Source organism: Piliocolobus tephrosceles, chromosome 16 (assembly GCF_002776525.5).
Source record: "Piliocolobus tephrosceles isolate RC106 chromosome 16, ASM277652v3, whole genome shotgun sequence".
NCBI classification, from domain to species: domain Eukaryota; kingdom Metazoa; phylum Chordata; class Mammalia; order Primates; family Cercopithecidae; genus Piliocolobus; species Piliocolobus tephrosceles.
The window spans coordinates 72,693,183-72,710,660 of NC_045449.1; the positions used below are offsets into that span (position 1 = coordinate 72,693,183).

A 17,478-nucleotide genomic window follows, 5' to 3' on the forward strand; every position below is an offset into this window, starting at 1 on the left:
ACCTTGCAAGACAAACTTGAACATGGGGAAGGGCTGCCACCCACAGGGGAAGGGACATATGCCCCACGCCCAGGGCAAGAGAGGAAGGAGGAAAGCCGACCCTGGGTTGGGAGCTCTCTCCACTGTTTCACTGCTTTTTTTTTTTTTTTTTAAGACAGATTTTTACTCTGTCTCCTACTGGAGTGCAGTGGCGCCATCTTGGCTCACTGCAACCTCTGCCTCCCAAGCTCAAGCAATTCTCATGCCTCAGCCTCCCGAGCAGCAGGAATTACAGGCGCCCACCATCACACCTGGCTTATTTTTGTATTTTAAATAGAGAGAGGGTTTCACCATGTTGCCCAGGGTGGTCTGGAACTCCTGTGCTCAGGTGATCTGCCCGCCTCGGCCTCCCACAGTGCTGGGATTACAGGCATGAGCCACCACGCCCAGCCCATTGCTTCACTCCTAACCAGCCCCCTTCACTTCTCATGTTGATATTGGTGGGTGGATTACCGACTGCTGGGGGACCATAGGGGACACCCAGCCCAGCCACAGCCTGGGGGACCCTGGCCTGGACCAGTTTAAGAGCAGAGGAGGCTCTCAGCCTCTCAGGACAGACAGGAGCATGAGGAGCCCTAGGAAGTGTGGGGGTGATTTCAGGGCCCTCAGACCACACTCCAGGGACCACTGCTTCCCACGAGGAACATCGCCTTGCTCCCCTACCCCCTTAAAGAGACCTTCCCGGCAGAGAGCACAGCAGAGCTGTCAGGCGTGTGTGCACCCGTGCCCAAACACACCCGGCAAACACGTCCCAGGCTGGACATGGTGAATGCTGTCTGGGGCCGGAGGAAGTGCCAAGGCCTCCTCCCTGTTGCTCCCGTCTCAGGCCACCAGGCAGGATGCCCTCCGTGCTGTACCGGGCTGGCAGGAGGATGCTGCTCTTCTTGGCGGCCTCGCCCTCCCAGGCTGGATGCGAGCCATCTGCCCCTGAGCAGGTCGTGTTCTCTCTCTGGAGACAGCTTGAGTGGACCTGAAGCACCCCCACTCTTTCTGGGAGGTTCCCAGAGAGCCAGGTGTTCTCATCCAGAGACAGCATGGACTTTGGCCCCACACAGCTGGGAAACTGATCCCCTGCTGACAGCTGACACTCTGCCCTCAGGGGAGTGTCCCGGGCAGTCTCGGGGCAGGGAGCTGGCAGCTGTAGGGAAAGATGGGGACCATGTCTGAGTCTGGCTGTCTGGGAGGTGACACATCAGTCAGGTGACACATGGCTCTCAGAGAGGAGCAGGCAGCTCATCTGTGCCTCACCATCCAGCCGGGCCTCAGACTCTTGGTCACAATGGGCATCCAGCCCAGGTTTCCGTCCCCAACGTCCACTGGTGGGGCTGTTCGCCACAGGACATCCTGAAGATGACAAGAAGGTGAGACAAGAGTGATGGCTGGGCGCGGTGGCTCACGCTTATAATCCTAACACTTTGGGAGGCCGAGGTGGGCAGATCACTTGAGGTCAGGAGTTCGAGACCAGGCTGGCCAACATGGTGACACCCCATCTTTACTAAAAATACAAAAATTAGCTGGAATTCACTTGAACCAGGGAGGCGGAGGTTGCAGTGAGCCAAGATCATGCCACTGCACCCCAGCCTGGGCAACAGAGCAAGACTCCATCTCAAAAAAAAAAAAAAAAATAGATTGACTGGGACCCACTGTGCTTGAGAAAAGATACACAGGCAGCGTGAGCTGCTCATCTGTTCTGTGGCTAACGTGCTGAAGGACATTTCGACATGGATTTCATCAGTACTATCCTTTATTAGGGGCCGGGCTTCTCAGCCTTGGCACAGTTGACATTTGGGCCAGATCCCTCTTTGTGGGGGGGCTGTCCTGGGCACTGTAGGGTGTTCAGCACCATCCCTGGCCTGGACCCACTGGATGCCAGCACCCTCTCCAATTGTGACCATCAAAAATGTCTCAAGATATTGCAAAATGGCCCTGGTTGGAAACCACTAACCGATAAAAGTCTTCGGTCCTGAGCAAAGCAAGCTACAGAGACATAGGAACAAAAAGGTTGTATTTCATAGAGGACAAGAATGCAGATGGGACAGTGAAGGTCCCCACAGCCTGGAGACCAAGGCACGCACCACGCTGCTGACACCGATTGTCAGGGGAGAGAGGCCAGGCACAGAATTGATTTATTTTTTCTTTTTTGAGATGGAGTCTCGCTCCGTCACCCACGCTGGGGTACAGTGGCACGATCTCAGCTCACTGCAACCTCCACCTCCTGGGTTCAAGCGATTCTCCTGCCTCGCCTTCCAAGTAGCTGGGATTAGAGGCACCTGTCACCACGCCCGGCTAATTTTTGTGGTTTTAGTGGAGACGGGGTTTTACTATGCTGGTTGGGCTGGTCTCGAACTCCTACCTCAAGTGATCTGCCCACCTCAGCCTCCCTAAGTGCTGGGATTACAGGCATGAGCCACCGCCCCTGGCCGAAAAAGATTTCTTTTAAGTGTCCATGGTATGGGCACAGTGTCTTGTGCCTGTAATCTCAGAACTTTGGGAGGCTGAGGCAGGAGGATCACCTGATGCCAGGAGTTTGAGACCAGCCTGGGAAACACAGTGAGACCCATCTTGACAAAGAATTAAAGAAATTAGGTAGCCAAGACCAGGTGCAGTGGCTCATGTGTGTAATCCCAGCACTTTGGGAAGCCAAGGCAGGTCAATCACTTGAGGCCAGGAGTTCCAGAGCAGCCTGGCCAACATGGCAAAACCCTGTCTCTACTAAAAATACAAAAAGTTAGCTGGGCGTGGTGGCATGCCTGTAGTCCCAGCTACCCGGGAGGCTGAGGTGCGAGAATCACTTGCACCCAGGAGGCAGAGTTTGCAGTGAGCTGAGATCGTGCCTCTGTACTCCAGCCTGGGTATTAGAGTGAGACTCTGCCAAAAAAGAAAAGGAAAGAAAAGAAAAAAGACAAAGAAAGAAAGAACGAAGGAAAGAGAGAGAGAGAAAGAAAAAAGAAAGAGAAAGAAGAAAGAAAAAAAGGAAGGAGGGAGGGAAGGAAGGAAGGAAGGAAGGAAGGAAGGAAGGAAGGAAGGAAGGAAGGAAGGAAGGAAGGAAGGAATTAGCTGGGCATAGGGGCCCGTGCCTGCAGTCTCAGCTTTTCGGGATGCTGAGGTAGGAGGATCACTTGAACCCAGGATTTCAAGGCTTTAGTGAGCTCTGATTGAACCACTGCACTCCAGCCTGGGCAACAGAGCAAAAGACTGACTCTGAAAAAGAAAAAAAATGTTTCCATAATAAAACAGCATGTATAATATTTCTTTCTTTTTTTTTTTTTTTTTTTTTTTGAGACAGAGTCTCGCTCTGCCGCCCAGGCTGGAGTGCAGTGGCCAGATCTCAGCTCACTGCAAGCTCTGCCTCCCGGGTTTACGCCATTCTCCTGCCTGAGCTTCCCGAGTAGCTGGGACTATAGGCGCCCGCCACCACGCGCAGCTAGTTTTTTGTATTTTTTAGTAGAGACGGGGTTTCACCCTGTTAGCCAGGATGGTCTCGATCTCGACCTCGTGATCCGCCCGTCTCGGCCTCCCAAAGTGCTGGGATTACAGGCTTGAGCCACCGCGCCCGGCCTAATATTTCATTTATGTGAAGTCAAATATGTGAGTGGATCCAGAAAGAAGTATACAGGCCAGTCATGGTGGTTCACACCTGTAATCCTAGCACTTTTGGAGGCCATGGCAGGAGGATCACTTGAGCCCAGGAGTTTGAGACCAGCTAGGACAACATGGCGAAACCACATCTCTACAAAAAATACAAAAATTAGCTGGGCATGGTGGCACATGCCTGCAGTTCTAGCTGCTTGGGAAGCTGAGGCAGGAGGATCACTTGAACCCGGGAGGTGCAGGTTTCAGTGAGCTGAGCTCACGCCAGTGCACTCTAGCCTGGGTGACAGAGTGAGACCCGGTCTCAAAAAAATAAAACATAAAAAACAAAAGCAGCATACAAAGGTGTTCACGGAAAGGTTAGTGGCTGTGCCTGGGTGATGGGAACTCACCTTGGTGGGTATCTTCTGTCCTGCCCCGTGTGGAGCGGGTAGTGTAATGTTCCAATGAGGGTCCGGCCCTGAAATGGGCAGCCCTGGGGGTGGGAGTGCAAGTGTTCCCCACCCTTTCTGTATAACACTGTTAACAGTGTTTACTTGGCCGCAGCCGTCAGGGTTTACTTTTTAAAGATCCTGCTCCACCTTCCAGCCACTCTTGGTTCGTGCCTCCCTTTGGTTTTTGTTTGTTTGTTTTGTTTTGTTTTGAGACAGAGTCTCGCTCTGTTGCCCAGGCTGGAGTGTAGTGTCACAATCTCGGCTCACTGCAACCTCTGCCTCCCAAGTTCAGGCAATTCTCCTGCCTCAGCCTCCCAAGTAGCTGGGACTACAAGCATGCACCAGCACACCTGGCTAATTTTTTGTATTTTCAGTAGAGACGGGGTTTCGCCATGTTGGCCAGGCTGGTCTTGAACTCCTTACCTCAAGTGATCTGCCCACCTTGGCCTCCCAAAGTGCTGGGATTACAGGTGTGAGCCACTGCGCCGGTCCTTCCCTTTGGGTTTTGTTTTGCAAAGTCTATTGATCTATTTCATGCCATCCTACAGGCCATCTTTGAGAAGGTGGGACTTTGGCCTCTCTTCGTCACTTCCATCTACTGTCACCCCACCCTGCCGCCCCTCCACAGACAGGCACCCCTCAGGGCAAAAGCAGCCATGAGCCAGGGCACCTCCCTTTAGCAAACCTGCTTGGATTCCAGCCTTCACAGCCCCAGGCTGCAGCCCCAAAGCCAGCCCTGTGGCCCTGGTCAAGTCTCCAGTGACTCCAGAGAGGAGAGGCGGAGAGGTTGCCCTGGTGGTAAGCAAGAAGCGCACGACATCACTGGCTCCACAGACTGCCACAGGTAAACAGCTTGAACCAGATGACTCAGGCTGAAAGCGCACGACATCACTGGCTCCACAGACTGCCACAGGTAAACAGCTTGAACCAGATGACTCAGGCTGAAAGCACATGAACCTTTCCCGCAGGGAGGTCGCCTGGATGCAGCAGTGGTTCCACCCCCGAACCAGGCAGCCTTTGCAGACCTTGCTTCATGTGGGCTGAAATGGCACTGCCTCTCCTCTTTGTGGCCGGGTTTTGCCTCCTCTTTGACTCGGAAGCGTCTCCTATCCTGCAAGGACAGTTTGAGCAGAGCCCCTGGGCCCTCCTTCCAAGAGGCTCCTGCAGCTGTGGACTCCCAAGAGTTTATGCCGCTGAGCTCTGCTGCCACTCCCCACCTGTCTGCCCCCACACCTGTGACGGTGGCTCTCCTGGATCCTCCTGTAGACTGGTTCCTATAAGCGCAAGGAGGAACATGCGAGAGGCTGGGATTGGATGCTCGGGGCCTGGGGCTGGTGTTTCCTCATGCCCGGGCTATTTCCTTTTGGCCCTGGGCATGCTGTCATGTGCTTCCTTTCATGGGCGGGTTGGGGACCAGGGCCAGCGAGCAGAGACGGTCCCCAGGGCTTCTCCATCACTGACTCTTCCCAGGAAGCAGCCTCAGCTGGCGTTCTGGGGACCGGAGCTGGCCATGAGGGAGGGGTGGATGGTGAAGGAACCGGCTGCCCAGCTCAGCAGGGATTTGTGGAGGCTGACCTGCATGGTTTCGGGTTCGCCTTGCCTGGAAGCCTGGCCAGGGGAGGCTCAGCTTTCCCGCCAGCTGGCCTTCCTCCTCCTCCTCCGTGTGAGTGACGACCCATGGCCATGATGTCATCACCTCGTACAAACAGAAGGGAGACTGGGTTGGTGGAGCTGGCGGCTGGCCCATGCTGAGTGCAGCAGTAAATTTCATTTCAAGGCTATGATTAGGTCTGTGCCCAAGAATGTCCCCTCTCCCCTCCCCTCTCCCCAGGCCTGTTTGTCTCTCTCTGTTCCTGTCCCGCCTGTTTTCCGCCTTGCCCTCCCCTCTGGTCCTTTCTCTCTTCTCTGGGGATGCTTCAGTTTCTCTGTGGTATGGACCCTGTGGCCAGCAGCAGCATCGGGCCCAAGCCAGACTGTTGTTACCTCCAGTTTCAAACCCAGCCTTGTGTCTTCTGGAGCCAGCTTCAGGAAGCGTGGGGCAGGTCTGAGTCCCTGGGCTTCCTCCTGGGAGGATGGGTTGGGTGAGGGGCAGAGTTCCTGAAGGCCCTGTTTCAGCCTTGAGCTGGAGAGCTAGACAGCAGGAAGAGCAGGCTTGGGGTGGCTGTGGTCACTACCACCGAGATCAGAGGCAGCGAGGCAGGAGAAAGGTGAGGAGGAGCCAAGCTTGTTGGAAAGCGATTCAGATCCTTCTTGCCATTCCCAGCTGGTTTCTGGAGGTTTGGGTCTGAGTCATTAACTCATTTTTTGGCATGGCCACCCTTCCTCTCAGCCTCGAGAGGGCCCCTGGGCTCTGTGGACACCTGTGACAGTCCTGCCGCCCATCACACTCAGCCTTGCCTCCAGCATGACCCGGCCACCCTGGTTCTGTCCTGGTGCTCTCCGGCCCAGGAATGAGGCTGATGGCTCGTCACCCTTCAGTGTCACCTGCATTCACCGGCCCCTGCTTGCCTCCCCTCGAAGGTGCCACCCAGCCACAGAACCGTGTTGCGGTGGATGCCCGTGAGGAAGGCTCCGAGGTCTGGACAGGTGGTGTCCCACCGCACCTGCACTGGGCTGGGCTGCCTGCGGGGGTAGAGGGTTGTTGTCGGTGCTCCCTGTCCTGTGGGACTGTGGTTCTGACCCCTTGGAGGAGGTAGCAGAACACCCTGGATGTGGCCTCGTCAGTGAGAGAATCCACAGTCACTCCCGGCCCCATCAGATACTGCCTGCCCCACATTCAGCCATCCTTCCTCATTAAGACCAGCCTGGCCTCCAACCTGTGCTCACCAGGCAACAGCCAGTTGAGAGTGAGGCGATGTGTTGCAGCCCCAGGGAGGGGCCCAGCTGGGGCGGGGTGGAGATGCAGTTGTCCTAGCAACCGGCAGAGGTGGACACTGCATTTCTGTGGCTCATCACCCTGACTTCATCTGGACTCCCTGTATTTTCTCTCATAGATTTCTCATTCTCATGTCTGTCTCTCCTACTGACTGTAACCTCTTAAGGCTATAGTTCATTTATTCCTTCAACAGGTATTTACTGGGCACCAGCCATGGGGCTGTGCAGACGCCAGGGAAGTGGATGGGGAGTGGCCCCTCCTTCCTGCAGTGCAAACCATCGTTTAATATTACCTTCTCTTTTTCTGGATAGGGAAGCATGTCAACTTTATTCTGCAGTGGCTTATCTTAGCATAAGACATTTCTCTTAAGGGCAAAACCAGCTTCCCAGCATCCTTGCCTTGGAATCCGCACCCTCTGCAAAAACACACAACTTTATTTATTTATTTATTTATTTATTTATTTATTTATTTATTTATTTATGAGACGGAGTCTCGCTCTGTCACCCAGGCTGGAGTGCTGTGGCCGGATCTCAGCTCACTGCAAGCTCCGCCTCCCGGGTTCACGCCATTCTCCGGCCTCAGCCTCCCGAGTAGCTGGGACTACAGGCGCCCCCACGTCGCCCGGCTAGTTTTTGTAGTTTTTAGTAGAGACGGGGTTTCACCGTGTTAGCCAGGATGGTCTCGATCTCCTGACCTCGTGATCCGCCCGTCTCGGCCTCCCAAAGTGCTGGGATTACAGGCTTGAGCCACCGCGCCCGGCACATACAACTTTAATATGAAAGAGACAGAGACCATTGTAAAGAGTGTGCTGGGTGCAGTGACTGTGGTGCAACCCAGGGCAATGGACGGGTGCCAGCAGGGTTGGGGTGGTCTGGGGGAGGCTGTCTGGGATGTCTCCAATGGGACCTGGAGGTTGAGTCAGGATGATCCAGGTGGAGGAGGCAGGTGCTGCTTCAGACCAGGGAGCTAGCGGTGCTGGGAGGCCCATAGGCCAGGACTCCAGGGAGTCAGGCTGTCTGAGCCAGAGCTGGGTGGGGGCAGAGCCTGGGCTGTCGGCACAGGGGGCTGAAGGTGAGTGCAGGGAGACGGAGACAGCAGCAGCTGTTGGTGGTGACTCATTGCTGCTCTGATGATTGGAAACACATGTTCCCACCGAGAGGCGCACTTATTACTCACAGCCGAGGGTTCTTGGACAGCATGGATGTCACCAGGGAGAGGGGTGGGGAGGGAGAGTGGTCGGTGGTGGGGTTGTGGGGAGGGGCTCCAGGGACCCTTACTTATCACTGCTCACTGGCTCTGCCACTTAGAGTCTGTGGCGGGATGCTCTGGCCATATTCCTACTTGCTACTGAAAGAAAGAAAGAAAGAAAGAGAGAAAGAGAGAAAGAGAAGAAAGAAAGAGAAGAAAGAAAGGAACTTATGGCCAGGCATCATGGCTCATGCCTGTAATCCCAGCACTTTGGGAGGCTGAGGTGGGCAGATTGCCTGAGGCCAGGAGTTCGAGGCCAGCCTGACCAACATGGTGAAACCCCATCTCTACTAAAAATACAAAAAATTAGCCGGGCATGGTGGTGGATACCTGTAGTCCCAGCTACTTGGGAGGCTGAGGCAGGAGAATCGCTTGAACCTGGGAGGCAGAAGTTGCAGTGAGCTGAGATCGCGCCACTGCACTCCAGCCTGAGCGACAGGGCAAGACTCTGCCCCCCTGACTAAAAAAAAAAAAAAAAAAACAACCAACCAACCAAGAAAAAAAAACCTATTATGAAACATTTCAGAATTGCAAGGAGAGAGGCCAGTCCCAGGCTGACCCATGGACGGAGACCCACGTTGGGAAATGATTGACTCATCCCGGTTTGTTGCATCAGCATCCACCCAAGTGGATTATTCTGAAGCAAATCCCAGACGTTGTCGTTCGCAGGCAAATATTGGAAGAACTTTTTTTGTTGTTTTTACAATTTTATTTCTTATTTCTTTTTAAATGAAGGATTACCTTCTCTTTTTCTGGATAGAAAAGCATGTCAACTTTATTTTGCAATGGCTTATCTTAGCACAAGACATTTCTCTTAAGGGCAAAACCAGCTTCCCAGCATCCTTGCCTCGGAATCCTCACCCTCTGCGAAAACACACAACTTTTCACCCATCCTTGCAAACATGCCCTGGGGATGCCTTCAGGCCTGAACATTTTAATTTGGCAGGTGGCCAAGCAATATGCTGTATTTCTCCTTCCTAATTCTTGAGGATTCTGAGTGGCTCTGCCTGAGGCGTCTGCTATAGGTAAAGGCTTGTGATTTTTTTTTGACAAGGAGTTCTGCTCTTGTTGCCCAGGCTGGAGTGCAATGGCACGACCTCGGCTCACTGCAATCTCTGCCTCCCAGGTTCACTCAATTCTCTGGCCTCAGTCTCCGGAGTAGCTGGGATTACAGGCACGTGCTACCACGCCCAGCTGATTTTTGTATTTTTAGTAGAGACGGGGGTTTCACCATGTTGGCCAGGCTGGTCTCAAACTCCTAATCTCAGGTGATCCACCTGCCTTGGCCTTCCAAAGTGCTGGGATTGTAGACGTTGAGCCACCATGTCAGGCCAAGGCTTGTGATTTCTCAGGAGCCTGGAGGTTTCTGGGTGGGTGAAGGGACATTTGAAATACGGTGATTTACTTACCATGTTGGAATGCCTACGACATGCCACTTCCCAGCCATGGTCTGGTCTGATTCTCGTCCCACCGGGCGGTGCGGAAGGACAGTTTAATACAGCAGCTCACTTGGGCTTGAGAATCAGATAAGCCGGAGTTCACCTCCTGCCACCAGCTGTGTGACCTGAGCGTGCGTGCTTCATCGCCCCCACCTCTCCTTCCTTATTTGGAAAATGGGATCCTGCTAGCACCTGTCTGAAGGAGCTCGTGGAACAGGGTCTAGCACATGGCAAGTCGCTGTGATGTTGGCTATGAAGAAGCCAAGAAACAAAAGCAGGATCACATAGCTGGGAAGTTGCTGGAGCCAGGATTCAAACCCAAAGCTGTCAGACCCTGAACCCCGTCCCCTTCTTCCAGCAGCAGGCACCCCTGAGCTCCCTTTGATGGCGCCCGCTGGCCCCCCGGGACCAGGGACTTTTAGTCCTGATCTGAAAAGTCTCTCTGCTGGGATCCATCTCGTGGACATCAGGGTTAGGGGAGACATCCAGGAAAACACTTTCCTTAAGAGAGCAAGAGCCTTGGGAACCAGTAGCAAGGGGGGCCTCTCAGCCAGTTCGGGAGTGGAGAGGAACCAGAAGACAGCACTCCTTTCCCCTGGAGGCAGGTGGAGGCCGCTCCTCCCACCTGCGGACAGGTCGCCTTCATGTGACCCAGTCCAGATCTTTGGGGTTTTTGTTTTGTTTTTGAGGCAGGGTCTCACTCTGTCACCCAGACTGGAGTGCAGTGGTGCAATCTTGGCTCACTGCAGCCTCAGCCTCCAGGGCTCAAGAGATCCTCCCATCTCAGCCTCCCAAGTAGCTGGGACCACAGGTGTGCACCACCACACCCGGCTAATTTTTGTACATTTTCTAGAGACAGGCTAGTCTTGAACTCCTGATTTCAAGTGATCCGCCCGCCTCAGCCTCCCAAAGTGCTGGGATTACAGGCATGAGCCACCACACCCAGCCAATATATTTAGATTGTAAGGAATAGACCCCCAGATGAGACGCTCAGTCAAAGGGACTTCATTCAAATGATACAAGGAATGCCCTGTGAGCTACGGGCAGAAAGCATAGCTGGCAGGCAGGGGACTGCAGTGTCCTGGGGGCCACCTTCCCCTTCTTGCTCCTCGTGCTCCTGGCACCTCATCTCCACTGCTGCCCTCTCTGCCTCCACTCTCCCCACCTGATCTCTCTCTCTCTCTTTTTTTTCTTTTTGAGACAGAGTCTCGCTCTGTTGCCCAGACTGGAGTGCAGTGGTGCGATCTCTGCTCACTGCAATGTCTGCCTCCCGGGTTCAAGTGATTCTTGAGCCTCAGCCTCCCAAGTAGCTGGGATTACAGATGTGCTTCATCATGCCTGGCTAATTTTTGTATTTTTAGTAGAGATGGGGGGAGTTTTCACCATGTTGGCCAGGCTGGTCTCGAACTCCTGACCTCAGGCGATCCGCCTGCTTTAGCCTCCCATGATACTGGGATTACAGGCGTGCGGCGCCTGGCCCCCACCGGCTGTCTGCATCTCCATGGCCCAGTGTGATGGCTGGCACCCACTCTGCCACCATTTTAGTTCAGATACTCCCATCTCATTCATTCTTCTCCAGGGTCCCCCTCTTGGAAGTAAGGACCTGACTGAGCCAGCAGGGGCCAGTTGTGGCCACTGACACCAACCGTGTGGTCAGGGCCTGGGAGTCTGAAGGACAGGGCTGGTCTAGATGGAAGAGGGATGGACACCTCTTGAAGGGAGGGCAGTACCCCTACAAAAAGATTCATGGCGGGGCAGGTACAGCTGGGCTCTTGACTGCCCTCCTGTGAAAAGCCTTCTACCCTCAGAACCTTTCAGCAACAGAAGAGAGTCGGGGGCTGGGCCTCTGGAGGGGCTGCCATGCCGCTTGCTGTGACGGCCAGGTGCCCATCAGCTTCGGAGAGGTTGTGATGGCCAGAAGGCTCCTGCGGCGCCCCATCCCTCAGGCAGTGATCTCTCTGGCCTCGATGGGGGAGGGGAAGAACCCTATTTAAGGCAGATGAGTTCAGCTCCTGGGCAGCTGTGGAGGGCAGCGGCCACTCCAGGCTTGGCCATCGCCCAGGAGAGATGTCTGGGGCTGCCACCCTCATATTGGCTGCCAAAGCAAATATTTTTTTGCAGGTTTCCTGTGAGCTGAGAATGAAACTCAACACCCAGCAAGATGAGTTTTACAGGGTGGGAGGGAGGCTTGGCTCAGGGTGCTCCAGCCACACCAGGGCCTGAAGGTCTTGGCGGCTGAGAGGGGACTGGGTGAGCAGAGCAGCCGAGAGTGGGGCTGGCCTGGGACCCCAGCAGAAATGGGGTTGTTGGGGCCAGGCATGGTGGCTCATGCCTATAATCCCAGCACTTTGGGAGGCTGAGGCGGTCGGATCACCTGAGGTCAGGGGTTTGAGAACAGCCTGGCCAACAAGGCTGTCTCTAAGAAACAATACAAAAAACAACAACCCTGTCTCTAAGAAAAATACAAAAATTAGCCGGGTATGGTGGCATGTGCCTGTAGTCCCAGCTACTTGGGAGGCTGAGGCAGGAGAAGTACTTGAACCCGGGAGGTGGAGGTTTCAGCGTGCTGAGATTGCACCACTGCGCTCCAGCCTGGGTGACAGGGCAAGACTCCATCTAAAAAATAAGAAGAAGAAGAAATAAGAAAAAAAAGGGTTGTTGGGAAAGTGCATGCACTAAAAAGGCAAAGGAGGTGACAGGCTGAGCCTAAACACTCACCAAGAGGCATGTGCGAGAAATGACTTCTCAGTGGGGATTGCAGAAGCTCCAGCTAAAAATAAACAGGATAATAACAAACACTTCTGAAAAATACATATGCACAGTGAGTTTAGAAAGTTCAGATAAACCAGATAAACCAAAAGAAAAAATACAACTGATACTCATACAGAGAGCATTCCTCTTAGTATTCTGGCCCATATTATCCATTCTTTTTCTTTGCATATGATTCTGTATATTTTTTCATATAGATGAACACATATATAGCTAGTGAGATCGCATGTGCTGATTTGTAGCTTCTTTTTTTTTAACCCAGGAAGTTATCATGGACATCTTCCCACGTCATTAAGAGTTTTCCTGCAGTACCACTTGGAATGTCTGCACAGCATTCCGATGCAGCTCTCTCCCTCCCCAGGAGGCAGAACGCGGTTGGCAATGGCAGCTCCAGGCTTGGTGGCCCTTATAGCTCCCAGCCCCAAAGAGTAAGCAGGTGTCCTCAGCCGTTGCCATAGAAACAAGGATGGCTCTGATTGGCCAGGCTTGGATCCTGCACTCATCCTTGAGCCAATCGCTGTAGCCAGCAGGATTGAGGACTTTGGCCAGGCCTGAACCATGTGCCCATCCTGCAGCCAGGAGGAGGCAGGTGGAAGGGATGCTGAGACGACAACAAGCAGAGATACCCCAGGCTGCAAGCCGACAGGAACTCCATAAATATGAGTGGGAAAGTACCCCCATGGTGTCTTGGGCCTAAGGCTAAAGATCTAGCCCCTTCTCCTGAAACTTGTAATTTTGGGGAGACCCCAAAATATGGAAAACTCAGTTTAAAAAGGGTTCAATGTCAAACATGAGATCAACGCTACAGGAGGACTTTGCTGCAGGACAGACTTGGGTTTAAGTCCCATTTCCACCATGACCTTGTCCAGCCTCTTTACTTTTCTGGAGCCGAGCTTCCTTCTGCGTGAAGTGGGAATAACAACACCTGCCACACTCACCAGTGGCTGACAATTTGATCTGCTGCCATGAGCGATTTGGAACCTGGCACGTAGTAGGTGTTTGATAGGTAGTAATTAGTAATAGTAGGCCGGGCATGGTGATGGCTCACACCTGCAATCCCAGCAATTTGGGAGGCCAAGGTGGGCGGATCACTTGAGGTCAGGAGTTCGAGACCAGCCTGGCCAACGTGGTAAAACCCCGTCTCTACTAAAAATACAAAAATTAGCTGGGCATAGTGGTGGGCACCTGTAATCCCAGCTACTCGGGAGGCTGAGACAGGAGAATTGCTTGAACCTGGAAGGTGGAGGTTGCAGTGAACTGAGATCGAGCCACTGCACTCCAACCTGGGTGACAGAGTGAGACACCATCTCAAAAAAAAAAAAAAAAAAAAAAAAAACTGAGTAGTAGTAGTAGTGTTCAGGGAAGGGAGAGAGCGTGATGCACAGACCCAGTACTTGGAAAAGGCTGGAAAGTGAATGGTGGACTCATCACAGCCGTAAGGTGGAAATAAACCAAGTGTCCATCAAGTGAGAAATAAACACAAGGTGGCCCATCCATGCAATGGACTATGATTTGGCCATGAGAAGGAACAGAGTGCTGACCCACATGCTACCACATGGCTGAACCTAGGAAACATGACGCTAAGTAAAAGTAGCCAGACATAAAAGACCACATATTGTGCGATTCCATTTATATGAAAGTCATAGAGACAGAAAGTAGACTAGTGTTGACTTTGAGCTGGGGCAGTGCTGCAGGTGGGGATGGGGAAATAGGGGCTTGATACTCGCAGTGTCCAGGGTTTCTCTTTGAAGTGATGAAAATGTTCTGAAATTGACTGCGCTGATGGATCCACATCTCTGAGGGTAGTAAAATCCACAGGCCAGGTGCAGTGGCTCACGCCTGTAATCCTAGCACTTTGGGAGGCTGAGGTGGGCGGATCACCTGAGGTCAGGAGTTCAAGACCAGCCTGGTCAACATGGTGAAACCCCATCTCTACTAAAAATACAAAAATTAGCCAGGTGTGGTGACGTGTGCCTGTAATCCCAGCTACTCGGGGGACTGAGGCAGGAGAATCACTTGAAACTTAGCAGAGGTTGCAGTGAGTCGAGATTGGGCCACTGCACTCCAGCCTGGTGACAGAGTAAGACTCCGTCTCAAAAAAAAAAAAAAGAAAAGAAAAGAAAAGAAAACCACAGAACTGTCTGTTTTAAATGGGTGAATGATACAGTAAGTAAATTCTATCTTCATATAACTATGTTTTTTTTTTTTGAAATGGAGTTTTGCTCTTGTTGTTCAAGCTTGGGTGCAATGGTGCCATCTCAGCTCACTGCAATGTCCGCCTCCTGGGTTTAAGTGATTCTCCTGCCTCAGCTTCCCGAGTAGCTGGGATTACAGGTGCGCACCACCACACCCGACTAATTTTTTATATTTTTAGTAGAGACGGGGGTTTCATCATATTAGCTAGGCTGGTCTTGAACTCCTGACCTCAAGTGATCCACCCGCCTCGGCCTCCCAAAGTGCTGGGATTACAGGTGTGAGCCACCATGCCCGGCATAACTATGTTTTTAAAGGAAGGATAAAAGAAATGTGAATCTGAGACTTGAAAGCTGGGTTGAGTTTAAAAAGCCAAAGAAAAGAAACCTTCCAGGTGGCAGGGAGGACTTGCCTGAGGCCGAGGGGAGCCAAGCGTGGTTCGTGGGCATGACCCTGGCAAGAAGAGCCTGATGGTGCAGGGCATGTGCTGGAAAGTGCCCGGGGAGGGTAAGACAGGCACGGAGGACACCAGAGCCCCTCGAAAGAGGAGCCGGGGGCCAGGCCTCGTGTTTCTATCTCTGTCCAGCTCAGAGTGCCAGGACAGACAGGGACTGCTCCATGGCCTTGTCAGGATGCTGTGAACAGGAGAAACTGCGAAAAGGCTCAGCCCACTAGCTCCCAGGAAGATGAGCTCTAGAGACCCCGTGCCCGTGGAGGATGACACTGTCTCCACACCACCTGCTCACAGGCCACGCTCTGCAGCCAGCCTCTCCTTTCCTTGACAGCCCTGCACGCTTTCTGCCAACGATCTCTCACTCACCTGCTGAGCCAGGACCCACACGAACCACGCACATCTGCTGTGATCTAGCCAGTAAGAAACAAGGCAGAACAGAGCAGTGGCAACGGCGGCACCAGCAGCTCCCCCATCGCCATCCTCTCCTCTTGGACAGACACCCCCAGCATGGGAGTATTTTCTGCCATTTGGCACCCACCCCAGCCCTCGGAGCTGTGAGGTCTGCTGCTTTGGTGCTGGGAGTCTGAGTGGCAGTTGTGGGTGACAGAGGGACCAGAGGAGGTGAGAAGAGGTTCTGACACATGGGCTGAAGAAGGCAGAGCTTTGCTGGCAAAAGAGCAAACAAAATTAAACAAAGCCACCTGAAGACCAGAGGGCAGGGAGAAATGACAGGAGTCCAACACATTGGTTGGGATAGGGTGATGTTTTGGGGATACTGACAGCAGGAGTGGGGGGACTCTGAGACAGCTACTATGGGCTTGATGCAAGGAAAATCCAGGAAGGAGAAAACAGAGGCATTTTGCTGAGTATTTTGAAAACAATGCCTTTATTAAAAGCCTTCATTAGATGCCTGTGCCAATCCTAGCACTTTGGAAGGCTGAGGTTTGGGAGACTGAGGGAGGATTGCTTCAGCTCAGGAGTTCAAGACCAGCCTGGGCAACATATCAAGACCTCTATCCCTATAATCACTTTTAAAAATTAGCTGGGTGTGGTGCTCGCCTGTATTCCCAGCTACTTGGGAGGCTGAGGTGGGAGGTGGAGGCTGCAGTGAGCTGAGATCGTGCCACTGCACTCCAGCCTGGGCAACAGAGCCAGACCCTGTCTCAAAAAAAAAAAAAAAAAAAAAAAAGCAGACGGCCTGGAAGACATGAAGCCAGGTCTGTGTTGTCCTCTAAATGCTGCTGAAATCTGACATTTCCCAGAGACCTTGTTCTGCTTCGGAGAAACAGCCAGGCTGGGAGCTGCTGAGGGCTGCCCCACACAGCCAGGGCTGGGGCCGGCTGATTCGCAAGCCCCATGGCCCAGGTCTCCCTCAGCTTCTCCATCCTCACGGACATGATGAGATACCGTGATCGCTTTGCTGTCTGTGATCGTGGAGTGTTTGATGGGGAGGCGTGGGGCATGAGGAAGGGGCAGTCCTGACATCTCGGGGGACTCTGCTGCATTAAGGCGCCCACTGAAGGTTGGCATGATGGTGGCAAGTCCCACACAAGGTGTAACAACCTCTAAAAGGCAGGTGAACTTCAGGGACCATTCCAGGGCCAGCCCAAGTCCCAGAAGAGGGCAAACAGCAAAGCCATTCTCATCTGTGTGAGCAGACACTCGGCCTCCCAGCGCTGCCCTGGAGGGCCGCCCACCAGGCTGGGCACCCCATGCCCCTTGCCTTCCTGTGTGTGGAACTTCACGAGAGACAAACTGTTCACCCTCAAATCAGAGTGGTGGCCTCGTGACTCTGGAGCTCAGACCTCAACCCTCTGCTGATTTCCTTTTGCGGGGGCATCTTGACAGGTGTGACAACTTTGTGGCCCCTCCCTCTCGACAGGTGGCTCCACAGGCTTTGCGTCCATCCTTGTCCTGGCTTCAGCTGCTTGCGGGAAGACTGACAATCTCTGATCATCTTGGGGTGAGCATCAGGCACCCCCTTGCCTCCACATATATCCAGAGCCATGTTTTTCTTCAAGTGCACAAATGTCGAGGGTAGAGCTTGGTGCATCTCTGCACCGTGGTCATGGCCTGGTGACGACCGTGCAGAACGAGAGATGGAACGTCACCGGCCCCGCCAACACCACCTCCCTCGAGTCCCTCCCAGTCACCATCCCTGCTTTAAGGCAACTGCTTTCCTGACTTCACGCACTGGGATTCACTCTGCCAGCCTTCTGCTTTAGGTCAGATCACCCCAAACGCACTTCCCAATTTGCCAAAACCCCGTCTGGTCATTTTTTTTTTTTTTTTTTTTTGCAAAACAATTCTATTTATTTAGAAAACGCAGTCACTGCTTAGTTTGGTTAAACTTTTTTTTTTTTGAGACGGAGTCTCACTCTGTCACCCAGGCTGGAGTGCAGCGGTGTGATCTTGGCTCACTGCAACCTCCACCTC

The 17,478-nt window shown here is 53.2% G+C and overlaps 1 protein-coding gene across 1 annotated transcript in view; it reads right to left on the reverse strand.

Annotated features, from left to right (window-relative positions):
• CEP295NL (CEP295 N-terminal like) overlaps positions 1-5,757 on the reverse strand; it is a 44,191-nt gene extending 38,434 nt beyond the window's left edge. The window contains 4 exon segments of the mRNA XM_031934352.1: positions 871-1,177; positions 1,288-1,383; positions 4,023-4,090; positions 5,640-5,757. Of these exon segments, the coding sequence (XP_031790212.1) occupies positions 871-1,177; positions 1,288-1,383; positions 4,023-4,090; positions 5,640-5,757 (589 nt within the window).
• Between the last annotated feature and the right edge of the window lie 11,721 nt (positions 5,758-17,478).